The following is a 9,600-nucleotide window of genomic DNA, read 5'->3' as shown; positions in this document are numbered from 1 at the left end:
ATGAGTCGACAATTTAGCTCGAGATCTGGGTACCGATGTGGAGGGGGCTTCAGCTCTGGGTCTGCTGGGGCGGTCAGTCACCAACGAAGGACTACCAGCAGCTGCTCTATGCGCCGTAGTGGAGGTGGTGGTGGTGGTGGTAGGATGTTTGGTGGAGGATGTGGTGGTGGTGGTGGTGGTGGTGGTTTTGGAAGCCGCAGTCTTGTTAGTCTTGGAGGCAGCAAAAGCATCTCCATGAGTGTGGCCAGAGGAGGTGGCCGTGGGGGAGGTTGCTTTGGTGGTAGTGGCATGGGAGGTGGTTTTGGCAGTGGAGGAGGTTTTGGTGGTGGTGGTTTTGGCAGTGGAGGTGGCTTTGGTGGAGGTGGCTTTGGAGGTGGTGGTTTTGGAGGTGGTGGTTTTGGAGGTGGTGGTTTTGGAGGTGGCTTTGGCCCTGTGTGCCCTCCTGGTGGCATCCAGGAAGTCACCATCAACCAGAGTCTTCTGCAACCCCTCAATGTGGAGATTGACCCAGAGATCCAAAAAGTCAAGTCTCAAGAAAGGGAGCAAATCAAAACACTCAACAATCAGTTTGCCTCCTTCATTGATAAGGTGAGTTATCTGTCTAGTGTCTAGGGAGGGTTTTTCCTGTTCTGTTTGAGATGGGCGCAGCCAAGACATGTTTGGGTTAGAACCTCCAGGTCTTGGGCTGAAAAGAAGTTTGGTGGAAGTGGTGTTTTCTAGAGATGTGTGATAAAACTATGCTTATGAATGATGATAATAATGGCCAAACTCTTGGACAAAGGAGCCTGAAGCATATGCAAATGTGGGTCCCTATAATATCATCTTTAAGGGGTTTTGTCTTTAAGTTTAGCTCTTGAACTGAAAAGGGACTCACAACTGTTAAATGAAAATACTAGAAGCAGTTCTAAATAAACTTTCTAGAGCTCTAATGAGAACTCTGGGAAGGTCTTCCTAAACATAAAGAGGAAGCTAGTGGGAATTGAGTACAATGGAGCATGGCACAGAAAGTTTCTAGCAAGTCATCTCCATCATGGGTTGCAATTTTGTTTCTGGGAACTTTATAACAATGTTGGATCAGGGTGAGATTAACTTTATGTACTTATGTTTAGACATTTCTACTCTAAAAATATGTAAGCTTTTGGGTTCATTTCTTGCTTTTGCTCAATCATCAATACTGTCAATGCAGTATTTATCTAAATAAAATTACAGTTCAATTTTGTATTTTCCCAATATGACTTTGAATTGAGGTGTGTTCAGAAAATTCAATCAGGTTTTATGGTCATCTACCTAAAATAATATTGGAAGACAAATAGCTTAAGTATCACATGTCTCTCACAATGTAATTGAAGTAGTTTTCTTGTGCTATTTATCTTTGTATTTATTTTTCTGTACTACTCCTTTCTCAGATTACAGCTGACATTGGATTATAATTATTCTCAGGGAAAAACAATCTTCTCTGAAATAACAGTGAATTGAGCTTTGTTATGAAAATAATACTAGCTTGACCATCTTCCTATTTTTCTGTTTGTCATGGTCTGGAAAACCAGAATTGAAATTATTTCTCTAACAAGGCCTGACTTCAAAGTATAGGAGCCATAAATACTCAAAGACCATAGATTCTGTTTTTTTTGCTAGTGGGTAACCATGTCTTGTATTCTCAGGTGCGTTTCCTGGAACAGCAGAACCAGGTGCTGCAGACAAAATGGGAATTGCTGCAGCAGGTTGATACTTCTACTCGAACCCAAAGCCTGGAACCCATATTTGAGGCATATATCAGCACGCTAAGAAAGCAGTTAGACCAACTGAAGAGTGACCAGTCTCGAATGGATTCTGAACTGAAAAACATGCAAGATTTGGTGGAAGATTATAGAAACAAGTAAGGGAATATGTCTAGACAAATCTTAAGTTTTGCTTGAAAATCTACTAAGAGATGGGTAGGCTAAAACTTTGAACAGCAGTGTTTCTCCTCTTCTTCCTCCTTCTCCTCCTTCTTTGTCAGAGACAAATCAATTTGTTCCTTCATTTTCTCAGACTCTTGAAATCATTTGGTAGTCTTATTGCTTAGAAGACAGGGGCAATCATGGTGTTTCTGGCTAGAAAGAGGAAAGCAGTGGCAGAATATACTATTGTATTTAGTCTTACAAAGAAAGGCCTTTCCTTCTGATTCTCCTAATCACCTCTGATTTCTTTGCAGGTATGAGGAAGAGATCAACAAGCGGACAAATGCAGAGAATGAGTTCGTGACTATCAAGAAGGTAAATCAATTTTGCAGATTATATTTTACTTAAGAAATATATGAAAGAGGGTCTAAAGTTAGGAAATATAAGTTGTGCCTGTGGATATCTAGCAGCAGGTGGCCAGGAAGACACGGTGGCACATCAGGGGTACAAAAAATTTGGAGTTGATGCATCCAACCTTTTCTCTCTGTACAAGTAATTCCCTCATAATGGTAAAGGGTGCCTTCTCTGGGGCAACTAGGACTTCATGACACCCATCTTCCTCTAGGACGTGGATTCTGCTTATATGTCAAAGGTGGACCTCCAGGGCAAAGTTGACAGCTTGCAGCAAGACATTGAGTTCTTCACAACACTCTATCAAATGGTAAGTCCTCCAGTTTCTGCCAAATTTTCCTAAATGGAGAACTTTTTAAGCCCAAATTCCCTATTGTCCAGAAGAATTGTTGCATCTTCCATCTTATGGCCCTTTTCTTTGTCTAAATAGTAGTTGTATTATTTTGTTTGGACACTAAAAAGAACTATTATGTTTCACAGGAGCTATCCCAGATGCAGACTCATATTAGCCAAACTAATGTTATTCTGTCCATGGACAACAACCGGAGCCTGGACCTGGACAGCATCATTGCCGAGGTCAAGTCCCAGTATGAAGAGATTGCTCAAAGGAGCAAAACAGAGGCTGAGGCCCTGTACCAGACCAAGGTGAATGGGATGGATGCTTTACCAGTATTTTTAGAAATGCCTCATTGTACTACTTTGTGTTATCCCTTATGTTTGGATGCATGAGGCATGGTGCTTTGTGCCACATCTTGACTTATTCCATCTTCTTTAGTATGAAGAGCTCCAGAGTACTGCTGACAAACATGGGGACAGTTTGAAAACCACAAAGATGGAGATTTCTGAGCTGAATAGAATGATCCAGAGACTCAGAGCTGAAATTGAGGCTGTCAAGAAGCAGGTATATATTTTTTTCCTTCTGCTACCCACTTATTTGAGGTCCAGGGAGCAAGCCTTACTAACTGGAAAGCATTCTCTGTTTCAACTCTTACCATCTACATCAAGAATCTGTTGTCCTTCCAATTTCCTTGATGGCTCTACAGGTTTCCAGAATTCAACTTCCTTGTAATGCAAAAGAAATTAGTGGCTCAGTAGAGAAATAGGTGAGGTGATCATGAATGGCCAAATCAGGACCCAAGTGAGATTTAGGAGTGACATATAGACAGCCTGGAAGTTTGGGGCTAGGCAGTTAAAAGAAGATTGAGTCTGGGGGAGAGGGGCCTCTTGACTCAGAGACAAGAATCACCTTGACTTTAAAGAAAAAGAGGACACAATGCGGTGCTCTCTTGAAACAGGAGATTGCGTAAGACGAAGTAAGATCCCAGGTTCTCTGGCTCACTTCAGAGACTCCTGGCTCATTGGCTTCTGGGGTGTTTTCAGATGAGAAGATCAAGCTGGGTTAGACAATAGGAGAACGTAATGAGCTGGATTCTTCTTTCTCAGTGCTCTGCGCTGCAACAGTCTATCAGTGATGCTGAGGAGAAAGGCGAGAAAGCTCTGAAAGATGCCCAGGGCAAAATGAATGAACTGGAGGATGCCCTGAACCAGGCCAAGGAGGACCTGGCCAGACTGCTGCGTGACTACCAAGAGTTGATGAGCACCAAACTGTCCCTGGACGTAGAAATTGCCACCTACAGGCACCTCTTGGAAGGAGAGGAAATCAGGTGAGGAAGAGCCCTAGGTGGATGGGATGGGTGCCAAGGTGGTTGCTTCCTTCTCTGTGAACTGTCCAGACCCTACAGCTTGTCCTGCCAAGGTAGGATGATAGAGCAATGGCTGGAACATCTCTCTAAAGCTTTAAATGGCTCCTACTCTTGGGACTAGCTCAGATGCGATCTGGTCCAAAAGTGCCTTCATAAGGCTTTGCAGCAAGCATCTGCGTGAGTTATATGGAAACTTCTCAGGTTAAGAAAAAAAAAAAAACCAGTAGAAAGTCTTCCAGGGAATAGAGGGGAGTCACAGGGGACAAGCAGGCCTGGGCAGAGACTCGCAGGTGCAGCTTTTGGGAGATTGCCCAGAGTGCTGGGAGGTTTGGGGATTGGAGAGACAGAGGCATTCATTCACTCTTCTCTCTCCTCCAGGATGTCCGGAGAGTGTACCCCCAACGTGAGCGTGTGTAAGCACGGGGCCGGGTCTCAGGGGCAGGGATGGTCTGGCAGGGAGGGGACAGAACAGGATAGAAGGTGAACCGGGTGTTCCCTTGCAGCCGTGAGCACCAGCCACAGCAGCTATAGCGGAGGTAGCAGCCGAGGAGGCGGCAGCTATGGATCTGGAGGCGGCGGCGGCGGCGGTGGCTACCGCTCCGGAGGCGGCGGTGGCGGCAGCGGTGGCAGCAGTCGCGGCGGCGGCGGCGGCGGCGGCAGCTACGGCTCCGGAGGCGGCAGTGGAGGCCAGAGAGGCGGCTCCGGAGGAGGCGGCGGCAGCTCCAGCGGTGGTGGCCGTGGTGGCTCTGGAGGCGGGAGCTCTGGAGGCAGCTTTGGCTCCTCTGGGGGCCGGGGATCCAGCTCCGGGGGCAGCAAGACCACCAGTGGCAGTTCCAGCGTGAAATTTGTGTCCACTAGTTATTCCCGAGGCCTATAATAGCTTTCAGCCTATTGGTTCTCCCACTCCATCACCCAACCCAGTCATGCTGGCTAAGACCACCTGCTTCAGCCCAAGTGGAGAATAAAAAAAGCTATGTGTAGTTAGGTCCTTCCCACCTCCCCAGCTCTTTCCTTTCTGTCCCCGTTTTCCAAAGAAGCTTTCCCATCAGTGGCGAAGGCAGTCTGGCCATGATCCTACTCTATGCTTTGCCCAAGACATAGAGGAGCAATCTCAGGACCCCCCAAACCACATTCCACCGCCCCTTCTCCACTCAGTTGGAGGAGGGCTGTGGGGACCAGAGGTTGCTTTGCCACAGAAGCCCACAGGACAGCTCCTTGCGCTTCACTTTTCTTGCAGGCAGCTCTGTGCTGCTTGGGTTTTTGTACATAAGGTGTAAGCAAATTGTCTTTTGTGGAGACATCTTAAGCTCTTTATTTCCTTTTGTTGCTGCAATAAACTGCATTTGAAATTCTTTGAGTCTCCTCTGATCTTCTTTCATGGCCTTTTATACCCTGGAAGGGTGGTTGGCAAGAGGAAGGGGTAATGCTCCATACTTGAATGATGGGAGTGTGTGTGTGTCTTGGGGCATATGAAAATGGTGGAAAATTGGGGAGGCAGCATTGAACACTTTACACTCATCCTTTTTAATTTTTATTTATTTTAGGCATTGTGATTTACAATATTGTTCATAATAGGTCAGGTTTTTATGCATACAGTGTTCCAACACTACATTCTTTGCCAGCTTGTCCACTACCCCATCACAATTTTAGGAAACACTTAACATTTAGTTAAAACAGACTTTTTGGGGATCACATAGGGGTGGGAGATGGCAGGCAGAAATGGAGAGAAGGGGATAATAGGTGTTTTCATCAGAGATGGCTTTCAGGAAAGGACAGTGGGCTGGCAGGTTGGAAAGGAGCTTGGCATGGAGACAAATGGGAAGTACTGCATGGAAGAATTGTTTATGTGGAGCAGCTGGAGATGAAAGAGGTATGGGTCAAGTAAGGTCCAAAGTTACTATTCCAGGTGCTGAAGCAATAGCACAGTGGTAGGGCATTTGCTTTGTATGTGACTCTGGGTTCAATCCCCAGTGTCCGATATGGTCTCCTGAACCAGGAGCAATTTCTGAGCGCACAGCCAGGAGTAACCCCTGAGCATAACCGTGTGGCTAAAAAACAAAAAAACAAACAAAAAGTAAAGTTACTATTCCATAACCCAGAGAGCAGCAGAAATGTGAGTAGTCTATTCCACTGTTTGTCAGGCCACACTCAAACTGCTTCATCTAAGAACTTTGCACTTGAACTGGCTTTAGTTCTTGGGAAGAAATGCAAAGAGCAGCATAGGAGTTGTATATCTAGACATAAGAACGCAGAGATGCTAGATTGGACTTTACCACCAATATTTACTTGCTCTGGGATAATGTGCTATGGACTTCACTGCAGCCCAGTTTTATTTGCAAATAAAATTTTACAGTTTTATCTGTAAAATGGGAGTAATTCCCTCTAGGAATTGTTGTGAGGTTTGACCAGATGACGAAAGATCAAGGCTTAGCAACTAGTAGACACCTGGTGAATGCTTGCCCTCAGTGCTAAGCATGTTAATGATCATGGTGATGATGGTGGTCTAGTTTTTTTTCAAGGATCAGACAAGGGAAAGTTTTCTACCATTTAATGGATATGTGAGTCCTTGAACCAGACACTTGATCACTCTGAGTTTGAGCTATCTTGAAGGAAAATGGAGATGAGGAAATTTGCCCGAAGACAAAAAGAAGATGTAATATAAAATATAAAAATGATTTTTGAACTGTGGATTTATTAAACAGAAGTTAATGGGACTTTAAGATGGGAGAGAAAAATGTGGAGGAGGTGGCTGCCTACTGTATCACTTGGGATTACATAAGTGAATCAATGAGAATATTATAGTACTTGCAACAACATTTTTTTCTTTCTTTTTTTTTTTTTTGTTTTTCTTTGGGTCACACCGGCGGTGCTCAGGAGTTACTCCTGGCTGTCTGCTCAGAAATAGCTCCTGGCAGGCACGGGGGGACCATATGGGACACCAGGATTCGAACCAACCACCTTAGGTCCTGGATTGGCTGCTTGCAAGGCAAACGCCGCTTTGCTATCTCTCCGGGCCCAACATTTCTTTTTTTTTTTTGAGAAGCTAAATTGTTTATTATTATTGTTACAATATGTACTTACAAATAAGCTGAGACTGCATTTTGTATGACATTCCTCTTTTTTTTAAATAAAATCTTTATCTAAGCACCATATAGGAAAATTTCATGACTTCATTTCTCCTGATGGAGAAATACACAATATTCTATTGTGTATATGTACCACAGTTTCTTTAGCCATTCATCTGTTGAAGAGTATCTTGGTTGTTTCCAGTGTCTGGCTATTGTAAATAGTGCTACAATGAATATAGGTGTGAGGAAGGGATTTTTGAATTGTATTTTTGTGTTCCTAGAGTATATCTCTAGGAGTGGTATAGCTGGATCATATGGGAGCTCAATTTTCAGTTTTTTGAGAATCACCATATTGTTTTCCATAAAGGCTGGACTAGATGACATTCCCACCAGCAGTGAATCAGAGTTCCTTTCTCTCCATAGCCCCACCAAGATTGTTCTTGTTCTTTGTGATTTGTGCCAGTCTCTGTGGTGTGAGATGGTACCTTATTGTTTTTATTTGCATTTCCTTGATGATTAGTGATGTGGGGCATTTTCTCATGTGTCTTTTAGCCATTTGTATTTCTTCTTTGAGGAAATATCTGTTCATTTCTTCTTCCCATTTTTTGACAGGATTGGATGTTTTTTTCTTGTTAAGTTCTGTCAGTACCTTGTATAATTTCGATATTAGCCCCTTGTCTGATGGTATTGGGTGAATATTTTCTCCCATTCTGTAGGTGGCTTTTGTATCCTAGGCACTATTTCCTTTGAGATACAGAGGCTTCTCAGCTTAATATGATCCCATCTGTTTATCTCTGCTTCCACTTGTTTATTGAGTGCTGTTTCCTCCTTGAAAATGCCTTTAGTCTCAATGTCATGGACTGTTATACCTACATGTTCTTCTTATACCTTATTAGGTTTGAGGCCTGATATCCAGGTCTTTAATCCAATTGGATTTGGTCTTTGTGCATGTTGTTAGATGGAGGGCTGAATTTGCTTTTTTGCAAGTGGCTAACCAGTTGTGCCAACACCACTTGTTGAAGAGGTTTTTTTTGCTCCAATTTGGATTTCTTGCCCCTTTATCAAAGATAAGTTGATTGTATGCCTGGGAACATGCTCTAAATACTCAAGTCTATTCCACTGATCTGAGAATCTGTCTTTATTCCAATACCATGCTGTTTTAATAACTATTGCTTTGTAATACAATTTAAAATTGGGGAAAGTAATGTCTTCCATATTCCTTTTCCCAGGGAAAATAATATTCCCAGGGAATAGCTTTAGCTATTCTTGGGTGTTTATGTTCCAAATGAATTTCAGGAGTGTTTGATCCACTTCTTTGAAGAATGTCATGGGTATCTTTAGAAGAATCACATTAAATCTGTACAATGCTTTGGGGAGTATTGCCATTTTAATGATGTTAATCCTGCCAATTCATGAGTACGGTTTGTGTCTCCATTTTCTTGTGTTCTCTCTTATTGCTTGAAGCAGGCTTTTGTAGTTTTCTTTGTATAGGTCCCTTGTTAAGTTGACTCCAAGATATTTGAGTTTGTGTGGCACTAATGTGAATGGGATTTTTTTTTTGTTTTTATTTTTGGGCCACACCCAGTGGTGCTCAGGAGTTACTCCTGGCTGTCTGCTCAGAAATAGCTCCTGACAGGCACGGGGGACCATATGGGACACCGGGATTCGAACCAACCACCTATGGTCCTGGATCAGCTGCTTGCAAGGCAAATGCCGCTGTGCTATCTCTCTGGGCCTGGGATTTTTTTTTTAATGTCCATTTCTTCTCTTCATTATTAGTGTATAAGAAGACCATTGTTTTTTGTGTGTTAATTTTGTAGCCTGCCACTTTGCTATATAAATCTATTGTTTCTAGAAGCTTTTTGGCAGAGTCTTTAGGGTTTTTTAAATCTATTATCATGTCATCTGCAAAGAATGAGAGCTTGACTTCTTCCTTTTCTATCTGAATGCCCGTAATATCTTTTTCTTGCCTAATCACTAGGGCAAGTACTTCCAGTACTATGTTGAATAGGAGTGGTGAGAGAGGCCAGGCGTGTCTTGTACCAGATTTTAGAGGAAAGGCTTTTAGTTTATCTCCATTCAGAATATTTGCCATTGGCTTGTGGTAGATGGCCTTGACTATATTGAGAAAAGTTCCTTTTATTCCCATCTTGATGAAGGTTTTTTTTTTTATTATCAAGAATGGGTGTTGGACCTTATCCAATGCTTTCTCTGCATCTATTAATATGATCATATGATTTTTCTTTTTCTTTTTGTAGATATGGTGTAGTATGTTGATTGATTTATGGATGTTAAACCATCCTTGCATTTCTGGGATAAAACTTACTTGGTCATAGTAAATGACCTTCTTGATGAGGCATTGGATCCTATTTGCCAGAATTTTGTTGAAGATCTTTGCATCTGTGTTCATCAGGGATGACATTCCTCTTATACTTAGCACACAAATAACACAGATATAGAAAAACTTGAACAAATTCCAAAATTTGAGAAATCAACTTATTATCTCATTAAAATGTAGGTATAGTAAATATGTATGTC

At 42.7% G+C, this 9,600-nt stretch overlaps 1 protein-coding gene across 1 annotated transcript; it reads left to right on the top strand.

Moving 5' to 3' along the window:
* Window positions 1–4,906, top strand: KRT1 (keratin 1). Its single transcript, XM_049783396.1, has 9 exons — window positions 1–588; window positions 1,662–1,876; window positions 2,195–2,255; window positions 2,506–2,601; window positions 2,772–2,936; window positions 3,067–3,192; window positions 3,735–3,955; window positions 4,373–4,407; window positions 4,498–4,906. The coding sequence occupies exons 1-9, from the start codon at window positions 1–3 to the stop codon at window positions 4,869–4,871; spliced, it is 1,881 nt and encodes a 626-aa protein (XP_049639353.1). The 3' UTR covers window positions 4,872–4,906.
* The last annotated feature ends 4,694 nt before the right edge of the window (window positions 4,907–9,600 follow it).

The sequence above is a fragment of the Suncus etruscus genome, chromosome 11 (assembly GCF_024139225.1).
Source record: "Suncus etruscus isolate mSunEtr1 chromosome 11, mSunEtr1.pri.cur, whole genome shotgun sequence".
Classification (NCBI taxonomy): Eukaryota; Metazoa; Chordata; class Mammalia; order Eulipotyphla; family Soricidae; genus Suncus; species Suncus etruscus.
The sequence above is the reverse complement of the archived record's forward strand: the minus strand, read 5'-3'. Positions and strand labels throughout refer to the sequence as shown.

What these genes read in the sequence shown, in the direction of transcription:
- KRT1 (XM_049783396.1), top strand. Translation starts at nt 1, where the DNA reads ATGAGTCGACAATTTAGCTCGAGATCTGGGTACCGATGTGGAGGGGGC. An exon ending in TTGCCTCCTTCATTGATAAG is followed by an intron (nt 589 to 1,661) that starts GTGAGTTATCTG and finishes TTGTATTCTCAG; the next exon opens with GTGCGTTTCCTGGAACAGCA. An exon ending in TCACAACACTCTATCAAATG is followed by an intron (nt 2,602 to 2,771) that starts GTAAGTCCTCCA and finishes TATGTTTCACAG; the next exon opens with GAGCTATCCCAGATGCAGAC.